Raw genomic sequence first — 16,510 nt, forward strand, 5'->3', positions numbered from 1 at the left:
TGTCTAAAAGCTATCACGTGAAGCAGACAGTGAGAAGGTCCTTCCCTTAACAGACCGATGGATTAAAGAAGCTTCTGATGTTATGCTTTTATCCCACCACGCTGATTTCCACCCAGGTCTCCGCTTCCTTTCCCTACTGGTTCCTGAATGCTAGTCTGGGAGCCAGCTAAAATTGGGCGGGCAGCCTTTCAACACTAGATGACCTGCGTCCACCAGCAGGAATTCTGAGGCCCTAGACGCAGGGCAGACAGGCTCCTAGAGATGTGCACCCTATCATGTGCAAACAACAACAATGTGAGATAAATTTCCACTTGATGAGGGTGATCTTCAGGGGAGAAGATGAATTCCACAGAATAAGGACTTGGGGTGTCTTCCTCCTTCTCAAGTGACTTAGTTCCTGAGTAATGACAGAAGAATCTATCTTGCTCATACTTGACAACATCTCTCAGAAACGGGACAGTGAAGAAGTGGTTGGCAATGTTCCCTGCATTGAACAGCAGTCGCCCGTCCGAGCTTCGTTTCTGAGCTGTTGCCAGGGAGATCTCACTATATTCCACCACCTGGTAGACTCCGTCCACTCGGCAAACCACTCCCACGGGCTCCGTAGGGTTCGTTTTCTCCACCACCTGCCCCAAGAAAGACAGCAGCAGGAAAAGAAATACGATCAAATGAGATATTGGAGATTTGCCATTTTCAAAAGCCACACCTACAGTTTTGCTTACATTGTCTTTAAGGCATTAAGTCAAAAGGAATCTCTAACTGCAGTCCACCACCTACCCATCTTTATATTCTTTGACAGACTACTGTCCAACTGGAAATGAAGTAAATTATCTCCTTCCTGTTTATCACCTAACTAAACCATGGAAGAGAAATGCCGTCACACACACAGAGCCCAGAGGAAATCACATTTGACTGGGAATAATTAAATGAGGAGTCTACTTCCCCGCAAATACCTTATTTTAATTAATTTACCCTTAACGACACTCAACGGTTGAGAATAAATGAAATGAAATTTCTCTGGGATTCATTAATACAAACGTAAGGCATTTGGTCTCTCATTTCGTATTGCCTGAATCATTATTTCATTTGAAAATGGTGCTTCTTTTGTTTTCATTCATGAATACGGCATGTTCCTTGTTTTTCCAGGAGTTGGCGAGGAGGTAGGGGGCGTCAAGGCAGGCAGGTCACTGGGATCTGGCTCCAACTTCAATCAGAAAAGCCTGCCCAATACTTATCTGTTTTGCATGTTAGACTTTGTCTGAAGTTGATTCTACGCTTTAAAGAAAGTTTGAAAACCAGTGACTTGATCATCTATCAATGGCTCTAGGCTGGGGGGAGCTGAGAGAAAGGTGTATACCTAAATCACAGGGAAATGTAGAATATGTAATTTAAGAAGAAAAAAAAACCCTCACAAGTGATTCTGATACCCCACCACCCTAATCCAACACATCACTGACCTAAATGAAATGTTCAGAAGAAAATTATGTTAAGCACTGTGTGAGATACGCTAAAATAAAATCAAGATTCAGATGAGATGAATACCCAACAGAAGATTCAAACAACGGGAACGTTTTAAAGATACTGCTGTCTGCCCTGTTCAACTAGCTATCCAGCATGCTTTGGAGTAGTTTGAAAAATCTGTCCCCAAACTAAAAAGTCTATCCTAAGCATACATGAAATCCACATCAATAAAGTTAAAACTTTTCCTCCGCAATTGATTTCTTAAAATAAACCCGGCCAGCGGCAGTCTCCTCCAGACAACCAAAGCCACCATTGAGGACTTCGTTTACACAGCAATTACAGCGACAGGCACAGAGTCTAGCTCGGTGAGGCAGGGCTACCGGGCACGGAAGTCCGCTGTGTGGTTTCACTGTTTGCCACCCTGAAAGGAGCACACTGTTCAATTTTCTACCAAGGAAGTGGATTACACTGGGGGGAAACATACAACAAAATGATTTCCATCAATCACAGGCCTATGTGCAATTCTAATCTATCAACCCCTCACCCTCACCACCTCCACAGCTGGGGGTCTCACTAGACACGGAATTTGGAATAGAGTCCTCTCGCTCCCATTTAAACCTACACACACACACACACACACACACACACACACACACACACACACTAGATTTTCCAGTCACCTCTGTGTGCCCCTACTCCGACCAGCCATAGAGAACAAACCTGAGCACATTCACACTTTACGGTTCCCAAGCGTTAATCTGTCAGTGAAAGATGTGCTTCTATGACAACTCTTGAGCCTCCAAATATTACAAAAGTCTAGATTACAGAAGAATGCATTTGCAAACTGCGTAAACGGAAGGTCAGTTTCCATTACACAGAAAGTTAGACAGCACAAAATTAAGAAGTTTGCTTGACTTTCTCCAAGGGAAATCCTGAAAAGCTGAGTTTGAAGTACCACTCCAAGCTCCAAGTTCAAGCTCAAAGCTCAAGCAACTGCTCTACAGAGTGACGACCTCCAGTTAACAATGGTTCCTGCCCGGTTAGCGCTGGGCTTCTGCAAACCACCGCTCTAAGTCTTTTCTCAAGGTTCTCACTCCACGAAAAATACTGAATTCCTGAATTCACAAAGACGGGAGCCTTTTAAAGAAGTAATGAAAAGAGTTCCACTACCACACTATGAATAACTCCCTAATTCAGATGTTCGTAAAAATATATCTCGACATCTTGGTTTTCAATTAAAACAAAAAGGGTGGGAGGGCAGATTACATAAAGGCTTTCTGCCATTTCTAAAAGTTTTTAACATACACCCAGTCTTACCGCAATTTGACAACGGAGTAGTCCATCTGACTACGTGGTCACTCACTGAGTGACTTCTGCATTATGTTCCAGACACAGAACTAAGCGGGAGGACTCAGAGTCCTGGAGAACCCACAGGTGGTGAAGAGGGACAGGTTACACCTGTATCTCTGTGTGACCAGTATACTCACAAATAGTAGTACATCTAATTTCAAGGTTTTTAAGCTGTCGGCAAAAACGTAGTCACTCCTAAGAGTTTGGTTTTATAATGTGATAGCATACTACAACCAGGAGTTGGGGAATGTGAATTCTAATCCTGTTTCTGTGAATGGGGATGAATGACCTTGAGCCTGGAGCTCACTTAGAACTGGGCCTCAGAGTGCTCGTTTCTGAGATCAAAGGGGCTGATGAGATGATCTCTGAGGTTCTTTCCAGGTTCGCCACTCGGATCGTATAGAATTTAAATTGACCTGAAGCCCAGAGCAGCAAAATTAAAGTTTCTGTTTTAGAAGGAAGAGTGACACCAAGCGGAGCAAAGTCAGAAATACAGTCTAGTTTGTTTTTTGTTTTTTTTTTTTTTTAAGGCTCAGCTACTTCAAATGCCCTGTTTCTATTATAATTTAATAACCATTTACAATACAGTGCAGATACTCATACAGTATTAAAACAGAGAGAGGTCTTAAATAACAGAACCAACTTTCTATTTTCAGAGTCTAGAAGAGTCTTACTGGGGTCTACCAGTTTAATTTCTCTAAACCCGCACTGGTAAATTTAAAACTTCAGCTTTTATGGCTTTGCATTAGATTTACAGATTAATTTTAAGAGAAATGACATCTTTATAATAGAAAATATCTCAAACCAAGGCTACGATATGCTTTTTATGGTATGCTTTTTAAATCCAAATATTTCAAATTTATATCTAGTCTAATCTACCTGTGGTATATAGCTTTTGCTTTTGACAGAAAGGTCTTCCCTTCATGTCAGTATTTTTTTCTTCTAACATTTTTATGGGTTTTTTTTTATACTTAACTTTGTAATCCATTTGAAACTGATTTTGGTATGAGCTTTGAGGATGAGATTTTACTTTATTTTCAGCCAGTTATCTCATTCATTTCCCCCACCGATCTGAAATGCCATGTGTTTACATACAGCATTCTTACGTGTACATGGATTGATTTCTGACTGCTCTACTCTGTTCCATCAATCTGTCATTCTACTCTGGTTTCAGGACTCCTTTTTTTTTATGTACAACCCATTTTAATACCTGGTAGACTGTCTCCAACCCTCCTCCCTCCTTCTCACCTTCTCTCAGCATTTTCCTGGCCATATTTACATGTTTTTTCTAAAGTTTACGATCATTTTGTTAAGTGTCCCCCAAATAGTCTCACTGGGACTTTGACCAAAATTGTGTTATACTTTAATTTGGTGAGAACTGATACTTTTACAGACTTCCAGAAAACAAGTATTGGTATTAATATTTTTAAATCTTCCGCAGTGTTTTCATGTTCTCTATTTTTTCCTAGAAACACGACACATTTTGTTCACTGCCACATAGGCATGCCTCCTATATCATCATCTGTGCAACTAAAACAATGTTGAAAAGAAAATGGCAAGACCAGTCTTGTCACATGGCGATACAGACCTCCCCGCTTTTTCCCACCCACCCCGTCTATCTTAATATTAGTGTGTTATGTTGATGGCTGTCAAGCAGTTAACGATCTCCTTCATTGCCCTTCTCTGCACGTTTCCATCTTAATCATAAGATTACCACGAGGTAGCTTGTCAAATGCCTTGCTGAAATCTACATCTGCTATTCCCACCATACTTCCCTTCCTCCTACTCCAGCAACTTTGTCACTGGAAGAAAGTGGGTTAATCTGATCAAATACAACTTGATATTTTTTTAATTTTTAATGTTTATTTCTGAGAGAGAGAGAGAGAGAAGGTGCAAGTAGGGGAGGGGCAGAGAGAGAAGGAGACAAAGAATCAGAAGCAGGCTCCAGGCTCTGAGCTGGCAGCACAGAGCCCGACACGGGGCTCAAACCCACGAAGCGTAAGATCATGACCTGAGCCGAAGTTGGACACTTAACCGACTGAGCCACCCAGGCGCCCCAAACACAGCTTGATATTAACGAATCCATCCCGGGCCTAGTGATGATCATTCACTTTCCCAGTACTTAACAAATCATCCACACACAAGCACAGAACATTATTTCTAGAATCAAAAGCTGCCAATTTAAGAGAAAAAGCAGGTGGGGGATAATTTAGTTACTGGAGAGAGAGAAAATATTCCAATCACCCTAATAATTCTAGTTTGAGTCCTGGAATATACATCCTGACAGAGCAAATCCACCTGGAGCCTCGCTACGGTTGGGGAAGGTGTTACCTTTGCACCACAATCTGCTCCTTTCTGGATGCAGAAGCCAATGAACCGGGGGTCTGCCACTTTCACCAGAATGTTGTCAACACAGTAGACGTGAATGCTCCAAATGCCTCTCTGTTCCATGTCCTCCACGATATTCTGGGCTGCAAGTGCCCGATAAAGACCACCATTCCCATCTGGGAAATAAAAGAGCCCATTAGTAGCACACCAAAACCCATTCAGAAGGTACCGCCAAACTGTTACCTGGGCTAATGCTGTCAAACTGGGGTGAAGAGCTCTGAAAAGCAGTTTTACATCACAGTGTCAAGAAAAGTATCCGTAAGGAAGAATGGGGGTGTCAAAATATTAGACTACATGACTGTGAAAGTAATTTAGCAGAACTGAGAGGGTAACGTTAATGCAGGGCCAGGCAACCCAAAGACCATACGTCTCTTTTTAACTCAGCCCTTTTAACCATTTAGCCCATAATACATTGGGAAATATAAAATTATTTATCAGGTAATGATTATTTCATAACATTTCAAGCGTTGCTAATATTTGTACGATTCAAGTTAGCTCTATGTTTACAGCGCCATCACTGACAATTTCCCCCATCTCAAAAATAAAAATACATGAGCATATTATACCAAATAACTCATTAGGAAACCAGGTTAATATGAAGGTCAGATTTAAAATAAATATAGGTAAAAGCCTCTTCTTTCACATCTATTTTTAGTGCTGCTTTAATGTACTTCTTCCATCAACACTTGCAGCCTCAGCTTGAAAAACTGGACAACTGTGGGGCACCCGGGTGGTTCAGTCAGTTAAGCGTCCAACTTCGGCTCAGGTCATGATCTCGTGGTTTGTGGGTTCGAGCCCCGCGTCAGGCTCTGTGCTGACCGCTCAGAGCCTGGAGCCTGCTCTGGATTCTATGTCTCCCTCTCTCTCTGCCCCTCCCCTGCTCTTTCTCTCTCTCTCAAAAATAAATAAACATTAAAAAAAAATTTTTTTAATTGGACAACTTTTTTAATTGGACAACTTTTAATTGGACTTAAAAAAATAAAGTGTTCCATAATTAAGAAGGAAAGAAAGCATTAAGATGACACAAAAGCCTATAGCTGGAGACTACCACCGTTAACACTATTATTTGTCCCCTTTCAGCCTTTCCTCCAAGCAAAGATTCACATAGATATGAATCTGTCCACACGGTTATTTTTCTAGTGGGGATCACAGTCAGGGTCGCTGCATGTGTCTACACTGGCAGCGTGCCGACGGGTCTAGGATCCTCTAGCAGGCTGCAGCGGGCACACGCCACCTGCAGGCGCTCAGAGCGGTGGCCCAGCCATACTGGGCGCGCAGCGTCACGCTTCCCATCGAAAGTTAACCTGAAACTACTTCTCTGTGTCATTTAGGCCTCCACAGTTGTTTTAGGACAGTTTGAGAACCATTACTATCGATAAACTACATTTTAACCTCTTATTTATGAAACAGTAAACGGTTCCCAATCTTTCACTACGAGAAGTAATGTAGCCACGAACCCTGCTGATGTAAAACACTGGGTAAAGACACCGAGTACCCCACACGCTGCCCAAGTTGCTCTCGCGGGCAGACATTCACACTGTGAAAGTGTACCATGTCACCCGCTGGTATTTTCAGTTTTTTTAAATCATTACCAAATGGGGATACAACTTTAAATATGAATTAAACATTGATTTTTTAAATCCAAATCACTGGGGTGCCTGGGTGGCTCAGTCGGTTAAGCATCCGACTTCAGCTCAGGTCATGATTTCATGGTCCATGGGTTCGAGCCCCACATCAGGCTCTGTGCTGACAGCATGGAGCCTGGAGCCTGCTTCGGATTCTGTGTCTCCCTCTCTCTCTGCCCTCCCCCACTCAGGCTCACATGTGCGCACACTCTCTCTCTCTCAAAAATGAATACACATTTTAAAAAGTTTTTTAAAAAAAGGAAGAAAACCAAATGGAAGGACTTATGTTACTACCATTTCCAGTCACCCTTAAGTAAGCATGCTTACAAACCTGGAGCCATAGAAACCTTGTTCTTGTCTTCCAAAATAATCTTCCCATCAAAACTCATAGCAGGGAGCATTCCCTGCTGAAAAAAGATTACATTCTCTTTTTTTAAACCAAAGTACTTGTGCTTTGTGAAGAATTCCTTTGTAGATTCCATTGTTCTGCCACTGGTCATTATATACCTTGCAAGAGAAAAGTAGACCTTCTAAGCCATAGGGTCATGTGAATCAGGGCACAATTCAATCTTGTCTATTTTCTAAGCTAAAAAAAAAAAAAAAAAAATCACTGAGCACACTGTCTCTTTGTTCTGACCTCCTTCATCCTCTTCCTGGATAAGGGAGCATTAGCGGCTACCCATGGGGAATTTCTTCCAGTAATTTCATCAACCTTTACATGTAAAATACGTCTATGTGACAATATTACACGTACCTCCTGCAACAGAGAGCCTGTAACTGGCTTAAAAAAACATTTTAGAACTCTGTGAAAGGTGTATTCTAAATTTAAAACTCCTATTGTAAATAAATAGGGAGAAAAGGGTAAATGTAATACAGTATAATGATCTCTCATGGTTCTTTTTACTAAAGTTTTGAAATGTAATCTGGGCTCTGCTCACCCTCCATTTAAAATCATAAAAGTGTAAATATACTCTCTGTTTTCACAAAAATCCAACCCCCGCTAGTATGGCAAAGGAGGAAAAAACCCTATCTAAAACCACAGTTAGTGACTATAGTAGCTCCTGCCCTTACTAGAATGTAAACCACATACATATAAGGAGGGATTTTTGTCCGTTTTGGTTGCTGATCTATCCCCAGTACCTAGAAGGAGGTATGCAGTATCTGTTGAATGAATAAAGAAAATGGTGTAATTTCCCACCATACTAGGTATCTGTCTACTTAACAAATTATCCTGGGTATTTTGAACTCTGACTACAAAGAGGTGGCTAAATCACTCTGCAGCAGAAAAGCACAGAGATCCTGAGCTGTGAGGAAGAAGAGGGAAGAAAATCCAACATGATGGCGGGAACCAGGGCCTTAAACAGAATACCGGCCACTCAGAACACAGACGTCCCCCCAAAACCCCCCGAAGGAATCAAGATGAAATAAACAGTTTATGGCCAATACTCATGTTGAGAAGAGCTGGCAAAGCTGGGAAATTTACCAACAGCCTATTTTTAAAGGCATCACAGAGCTACAGAAGCAACATGGATGGGAACTAAAATTCCAGACAGTGAGAATCTTTCCAAGAGGGGCTAAGGATACGCAGCTGCTGCCTTTTCCTGGGGGTATTTGCCGACTTGGGATACAGGCTAGTGGTAGGAACTCCTGCTTGGACCAGGCGGAAGGAGAGAGAAACCAACAGAGCTTTGGTTGGGTCACATGGGGCTAAAATAACAAGATCAGGGACTTGAGGGATCTCAAACACACAGCTGGTTTCCCCCTCAAAATGCATTTCCAAAGCTGCTCTGGGAAAGAGATTTAAGAGCCAAATCAAAAACTTTTACAAAGCAGAGCAGAATTTCCCATAGTCTCTTGGTGCTCAGGACACCGACACTGGCCAGGGTGAGCCCTAGAGCACAGCTTGCCAGCAGGCCCTGGGGATCCAGCGTGGCCCCCAGCAGAGAAATCAGTGGGGCTTTCAGCTGGTGTGTGTGGGAAGGGTGGGCTGTGGGGAGAGCGAGATAGCCTGGTACTTAAGGATAGGGGTTTCTAGACTGTGAGAACTCCTGGAGTGCCCAGAGCAGCGACTAAAAATAGACTCGTATCTCATCATCATGAAATTTCAGATGCCATAGATAAGAAGAGACCTTAGATGCTGGCCGGGGGGTGTGTGCGGGGAGAGACCGGGAAACAGAATGGCAATGGACCTGTCAACAACAATGATGGAAACAACAGAGCAAGACCTTCAAATTTCAGAGGGAAACAGATTTTCAATTAGAAATTTATACGTAGCGGGCACCTGGGTGGCTCAGTCATTTAAGCATCTGACTTTGGGTCAGGTCATGATCTTACAGTTCGTGGGTTCGAGCCCTGCGTCGGGCTCTGTGCTGCCAGCTCAGAGCCTGGAGCCTGCTTCCGATTCTGTGTCTCCCTCTCTCTCTGCCCCTCCCTTGCTCGTGCTCGCTCTCTCTCGCTCTCTCTCACACACACAAAATACATTAAAAAAATTTCTTTAAAGAAATTTATAGTCAAACTACCAATCAGTATCAAGTTTCTTTTTCTACACTGAGAAAACCCAATGAGTCCCCAGAGGTACTCAGGTAGGGATGTAAAAGTCGGAGGCGAAAATATGCTGTGCATTAAGGCTACAGTGATCATCTATCTAGTTATACTACAGATTACTTTTAGACAGTAAATTACAGCTCCTGGGAAAACCATTAGTAACAGGAAACATGTCTGCTTATGAATAAAGTCTACACGTATTTTGAATATCATAGACCGATATATGTTCACACACTCTCCCTTAATGAGGCATATCTTACCATGGAATGACACATTTGCTGCCATGGTATTTTTCAGCTAACTGTTGAAGCTTCAGGATACGCTCCGCCTGAATCTGAAAAAGCGTCTTGTGAGACGGCAAACCAACATCATACATTCCCTTGGGATATGCAACACCAAGTCTCGTCCCCTGCCCGCCAGCTAGAAGGAGAACTGCCACTTTGTTCTGAGAAATCTGGAAAAGTCCTAGAAAAGAAAACACTTGTATCACAAAACCTCCATAATTCAGCATTTAGGATTACTCATATAAAAAGTAGCAGCAAAGAATCACCCTATTTGCCTAAGGCAAAAAGAACAAGAAATAATCATCAATAACTATAGCTATCTTATTAATGAGAACATTTTTACTATTAAAAAATTGTATAACTCGGGGGGCACCTGGGTGGCTCAGGTCATCATCTCACAGTTCATGAGTTCGAGCTCCGCGTCAGGCTCTGTGCTGACGGCTCAGAGCCTGGAGCCTGCGTCGGATTCCGTGTCTCCCTCTTCTCTGCCCCTCCCCCACTCACACTCTGTCGCTCTCAAAAATAAATATACATCAAAAAAAAATTTTTTTTTTAATTATAGAACTCACCAGACACCAAATAATGAATAATATGCTTTAATGAGTTAAAAACTTTTTTTCCAGTAACATCACAAGGCAAAGCCCAACAGAAGGTCTTACAAGTACCTGACCGCTTATTAGATGTGGCAAGTCAAGAAAAAGGATAAAAGAAGATACCCAGGCTTCGGGATAAATGATGATGGTACTAAATTACCTCCAGCCCTATAAATCGATCAGTAATAAACAATTAACTCATCAATGAGCATGCAAACTTACCAGACACGCCAACCTCCAGTAAACGTACAGAAAAGAAACCCGCAGGAAAGCAAGGCGGTATGGTGGTCAAGAAGGCAGGACACCTGGGTTTGCAACCTAACTCAACTGAAAAAGCTTAGAGGATCTGGCTGCAAAAAGGCAGCAGGAGACTCTGGAGGGTGATGGAAATGTTCTATATCTCGACTGGGGTGGAGGTTACATGAGTGTATAAACACGGCAAAAGCTCCTACAACTAGTGCATTTGATTGTATGTAATCATTCATTAACAGAATGGATTAAGATGCACCCGTGTTGGGGGATTTTTAAGGGCCATCTACACCAGCTCACAAGAATGTGAAACTCGGAGTCTTTCTGTTGATGATTTAGTTCTGTTGCCTGCAAGCCTGTCGGTCTCCATCAGCTGAATACTCAGCAGTAGGTAAGAACCAAACGTAACGCCTGGATAAAAATATTATTCTCTGAATTAAAGTAATTCAAGATGGATTTAAGATCCAAATGCAAACATGTAAAACTGTAAATGTTACTAACCACAGAGGCTCTCGGTTTGAATTTAAAACAAAAAAACCAAAAACAAAATCTTGCCCTCTGTGGTTTCTAAGAGCCATCTCATTATGCGAAGCCCGGACCAGGTCAGCATCACAAGACAAAGGAGCTTATGGGGAGAGGCAACACAGAAGCTGGGTCTCTGGGAAGCGAGAAAAGCCGGAAAATGCCAGATGAGATAAAGCAACGGTTGATGGGTTTCGTTCTTGTTTTCTGAATCTCACACTTGCCTTAAAATCCTCAGACCTGTGCACGAAGCTCGTCACTACCCAGAACTGCACACCGGCCCAGAGAAAGCGGTGGTAGCCAGCATCCATTATTATTATTTTTATATCCCTAGTGACACAGGTTTGTCTGATTCACCAACTTTGTCTTTACGCTTTTGATGTATTAATGAGACCTTCCGAAAGCTAATATGCTAGTATATCAAGAACGTCAAGAAATATTCTAAACAAATCCATTGTAAATCCAATTGTAAAATTGGATTGTAAACAAATCCATTGTAAAATCCAAACTTTCCCCAGTCCTAATTCTACAACCTATCTTCAGTAGGAAATACGTATAACCCAAGGATAGGATACAGCAACTATCCAGCTATCAAAAAACTTGAAAGGACATTGGATATCCCCATAATTTTCACTTCTGATGTGAAGCTAACCTCAGCTACCTGAGACCTAATTTTCTCTCTTGCTTCCTTGCCCAGAGGCAGAACTGTCTTTTTTTTTTTTTTTTTTTTTTAATGTTTACTTTTGAGAGAGACGGAGACAGAGCACAAACAGGGGAGGGGCAGAGAGAGAGGGAGACACAGAATCTGAAGCAGGCTCCAAGCTGTCAGCACAGAGCCAGATGCGGGGCTCCAACTCACGAACCTGGAGATCGTGACCTGAAACAAAGTTGGAGGGGACGACTAAGCCACCCAGGCGCCCCCAGAACTGTCTTTTTATACTCCCCATGGCATTTCATTGTACCCTATCAGAGTCTGTTAATAAGATCTGGAGTAACATGAGACCCTAACTAGTAACCATAATCGAAGAGGTAGGTCTTATTTCCCCCCGTCAGAGATAACAGGCTCAGAAAAATTAAAGGTCTTGCCCAAGGTCACAACACTAGAAAAGCTGAATAAGGCTTGGAACCTCACCCCAGGCCTATTCGCCACGCACTACACTGCCCCCAGCCTCTCTCTTCACACCCAAACACTGAACAGATAAATACATTACAGCGCCGTAATTTTTAGGGTGTAAACTTCCCTTCCTATCTCTTTCTCGCCCTTTCTTCTCTTTTCCACTGAATTCATGAGAAGTGCTACTTTTTTTTTTTAATCTCTCTTACCTACCACCCCACAAGGAAAAGCCGCAGGGTCGAGCCCACATTCTCCAAAATTTGCCAAACACTGACCTCTCTAACAGCATCCCACATCTGTGTCCCCCTGAAGCAAGCACCACAGCCCCCAATGTAACAAAGACTGAGATGAAGTGAAGCATTCCGAAGGGAGCAGGGACAACACAAGGCAGGTTTGAAAACGGTTTTACATTTGGTTATTCCCTGAGCTATCAAAGAAACCACGGTTTCTAGGGAAGAAATTTAATTCTGCTGTCACTGACCCAAAAAGCATTATTTTAACGAAATACAGGGCCATAATCCCTTACACCTAATTCCGTGGGTCAGATTTGCTGACTCTTGACTTCAGCTCAGATCATGATCCCACGTTTCAAGGGTTTGAGCCCCGCATCAGGCTCTGCACTGGAGCCTGCTTGGGATTCTCTTTCTCTCCCTCTCTCTCTGACACATGTGTGCATGCTCTCTCTCTCAAAAAAAAAAAAAAACTTTATTAATAAAAAAAAAAAAAAAAGATCTGCTTCAGAAGGCAGAACTCTTCAAACTGTAGAAAATGAAATATAGTACATACACAACATTCTATGTTACCTCCAGCAAATCTGAGACTGGACCCTGTAATCCCATTAAGTGGGATAAATAAAGTTCATCAATAGTTTTGTGTCTGTTCGGGGCGCCTGGGTGGCTCAGTCAGTTAAGCGTCCGACTTTGGCTCAAGTCATGATTTCACGGTTCGTGGGTTCAAGCTCTGCATCGGGCTCTGTGCTGACAGCTCAGAGCCCAGGGCCTGCTTCAGATTCTGTGTCTCCATTTCTCTCTGCCCCACCCCTGCTCACACTCTGTCTCTGTCTGTCTCTCAAAAATAAATGTTGAAAAAAAAAGTTTCATGTCTGTTCAAGTTTGGTTTTGCTGCAAACCAGGCTTTGCACCATTTCAGAACTGCAGATAAGTAACTTTGGTCTGTCGGAACCCTCACATACCTCCAAAGGTGTCAGAATCAGAAATATTTCTAAACATCTTCAAAAAAAGTCCCAGATAAATATTGTGGACACAGAGGCCTTTGTTCTCTTTGTCGTATTTATTTTCTTCACGGAGCACATGTGTTTTAAGTTGTTTCATTGTTAATGTGGCTCTAGTCCTCCTTTCTGATGTCTTTCTTTTATCTTCGGTCCCAAGGTCAATTATCTCCCTCAGCCACCTTGCCCATGAATGGTAAGAGACTGCTCCCGGAGCCGGCCCCAAGTCCCAGCCTCATGTCCCAGCTCAGGTCACCTGATGACCACCCAACACCAACCAGTGCTTTCCACAGGCTCTAACCAGTTATCACAGTATCACGGTCTACACTTTTCTCTTCCCTGGATGAGTTCCCTAAAGCACTGCTTCATTCCAGTTCTCCAAAGTTTTCAGTTTTACAGCTCTCTACCCAGCAGCTCACAGTGGCCTCCTTCTTTATTCAAATACATGCTTCCTAAGCCCCAGCCTGCCATGCTTTCTTCAATCTTTTTCCCGTCTGCGGACCTGATTACCCATCCCATCACCGTGACCGAATAGCAGCACTGAGATTATGCCCGTGGGGTGTACGACTGTGGGCGGATCCACGTTCAAGTCTCATCTCCGTGGGACCACAGCTATTCCAATGAGTTACAACACAATCCACACGTATTGACAATAAACAGGTTTCTGCCTTAACCTCTTCCTGCTTATGCATCTCACTGATGAGCAGAGAAAAACGTGAGGACAGAAAGAAGCCCGTAGACCAGCTGCATTTTAAGAACCAAACGCAGCTACAGATGCTGAGAGCAGTATCAGATCGTGCGCTCGCTGGCTGAAGCCCTCCTCCACCTCAGCTGCGTCACTGCAATAAAAGTGCAATGTTTAAAAAGTGTGGATGGGGCGCCTGGGTGGCTCAGTCGGTTAAGCATCCAACTTCGGCTCAGGGCACGATCTCGTGGTTCGTGAGTTCGAGCCCCGCGTCAGGCTCCGTGCTGACAGCTCAGAGCCTGGAGCCTGCTTCCGATTCTGTGTCTCCTCATCTCTCTGCCCCTCCCCTGCTCATGCTCTGTCTCTCACTCTCAATAATAAATAAACGTTAAAAAAAATTTTTTTAAGTGTGTAACACATAAATTAGTATCTGTCTTACAATGACAGATAAAATACTGCTTGAAATTAAGCAGGCCAATAAAATTAGGTAAGCTGTTTAGTTACGTGGCAAGAATACTTGATTTCCAACTGTTTTTGTCACAGCATAAATTTTACGTGGGCACCGGGGCACCTATCGGGAAAATGTTAATTATTAATGTACTTAACCCATGTGACAATTAGGAAATTATGAGCTTCTATCCCCAAACTTCTTCTGCAGAAATATAGAAAAAAAAGGAGAAAGTACAGCCCTGTATCATCTCTCCATCCTTCTATTGCAGGGCATTTAATGACTTTCCCACAGAGGGGACCTATTATAGACCAAATCAGAGGTTTAAAAAAAAGAAAATCAAGCCTGAACGAGCAGTTTCCAGGGCTGGACGACATCTCTCTCCTTGGAGAGTCAGGTGTCATGGGCCCAACGGCCTGAGAACTTTTCCTGATAACATTTATAAGAAACAAAGAGAAGGGTGAACAGCGGCCTGAAATAGGTCAAACGCTTCCTGGATAACTTCCGGCTTGGACTAGTTCCTCTCACACACTCTGACTTGGGCACACGCCCGAAACAAGGAGGACAGCACAGGTGCAGGCGAGGCACAGCACCTGCCAGAACTTTCCATCTAAAATGTCAGCACTCCCAGGACGATGAGTCAGGTAAACAGGCTATTCGACAAGGGGAAATAAAGGAAGACTATCCAAGAATGTTACTCGAAAAGATATTTTAAGTCTTTAACTTTTCAGAATAGTAAAACTATTACTTGGGAGATTAACCATTTCCCAAAAATGTCAAGTACAAAAAGCAGACTAATAAGGGAAACCGCTATTTGAACCAGTTTTAGGTACTGGAGGATTATTGTGAATCTCATTAGGAATAAGAATAGCATCGTGAGTAGAATATCCGTATACACAGAGATGAATACTGAACTCAATTAGGGTAAAAATAACATGATGTTTGAGATTTCTCTTAAAGTATTACAGCAAAGAAAAAGAAAAGGAGAGATAGATGGTGGAAGAGTAGCAAAATTTTGGTATTAAACAAGGTGATACACATGTGAGAGTTCATCATACAGTTTTCATCTCTAAATATTTGTTTCAAAATATGCTTGAAACTTTTCATGACAAATTCATAAACAAGCCACAAAATTATACACAAACCATAATCCCAATGTGTGTGTGTGTATAAGAAAATACAATCAAATAATACTAGTGAGTATTTCTCTCTGACTTGTGGGATGGCAGAGATTTATATTTTTTCCTTTATAATTTTTAGTATTTTTTCCAATTTCTCTAAAATAAGCATGTTGCTTTTAGTCTTTTTAATGTTTATTTATTTGTTTTGAGAGAAAAAGAGTGCAAAAGCTGGGGAGGAACAGAGAGACAATCCCAAGCAGGCTCCATGCTGCCAGGGCAGAGCCCTACGTGGGGCTTGATCTCATGGACCGTGAGATTACGACCTGAGATGAAATCACGAGTCAGCCGCTTAACTGACTGAACGACCCAGGTGCCCCGGTACGTGTTACTTTTAAAATAAAACAAATCTACTGATAATATCACTGCACTAGATTCCAGAAAACATAGGAGGTAATGTTATGAATATATTTTTTCTAAACAGTCCACTTACTTTTCTACCACAGTGCTACAGCAGAGAAGCACCATTCAGATTAATTTTATAAATGTCTCACAGGCAAAAGAGGCTAATATTAGATATTAATAGGCTATTATAAAAGTGGAAGACTGTTTTGCGCCCGGTATAAGCACACATTTCTTTGATAAAGAGGATTCTTTTAATCAAGCAAACATATTTTCTCAATGTAGCTTTACTAAAATGACATTCTCATAGAAGTTTCTAATTACTTCTCTCTCCAGATCTCAGCTTTGTAAAATAGAAATTTTTCAGTTACTCCTCTACATTCCATTTTCTACAACTGGCCAGAACGCCTTAAGAATTAAATTAAAGGGGGGCACCTGGATGGTTCAGTCAGTTGAGTGTCTGACTTCAGCTCAGGTCATGGCCTCATGGTTCGTGAGT

General features: G+C 42.3%; 1 protein-coding gene across 5 annotated transcripts in view; it reads right to left on the minus strand.

Moving 5' to 3' along the window:
• Nucleotides 1-16,510, minus strand: part of UAP1 (UDP-N-acetylglucosamine pyrophosphorylase 1) — a 40,488-nt gene that overhangs the window by 12,071 nt on the left and 11,907 nt on the right. For all 5 annotated transcript variants that reach the window (XM_042975422.1, XM_042975421.1, XM_042975423.1 and 2 more), the window contains exons 3-6: nucleotides 9,629-9,833; nucleotides 7,156-7,331; nucleotides 5,143-5,315; nucleotides 433-626 (exon numbers count right to left, since the gene is read on the minus strand). In XM_042975422.1, coding sequence (XP_042831356.1) covers nucleotides 433-626; nucleotides 5,143-5,315; nucleotides 7,156-7,331; nucleotides 9,629-9,833 — 748 coding nt within the window. The remainder of the gene's footprint in view (nucleotides 1-432; nucleotides 627-5,142; nucleotides 5,316-7,155; nucleotides 7,332-9,628; nucleotides 9,834-16,510) is intronic.

The sequence above is a fragment of the Panthera tigris genome, chromosome F3 (assembly GCF_018350195.1).
Source record: "Panthera tigris isolate Pti1 chromosome F3, P.tigris_Pti1_mat1.1, whole genome shotgun sequence".
NCBI lineage: Eukaryota > Metazoa > Chordata > Mammalia > Carnivora > Felidae > Panthera > Panthera tigris.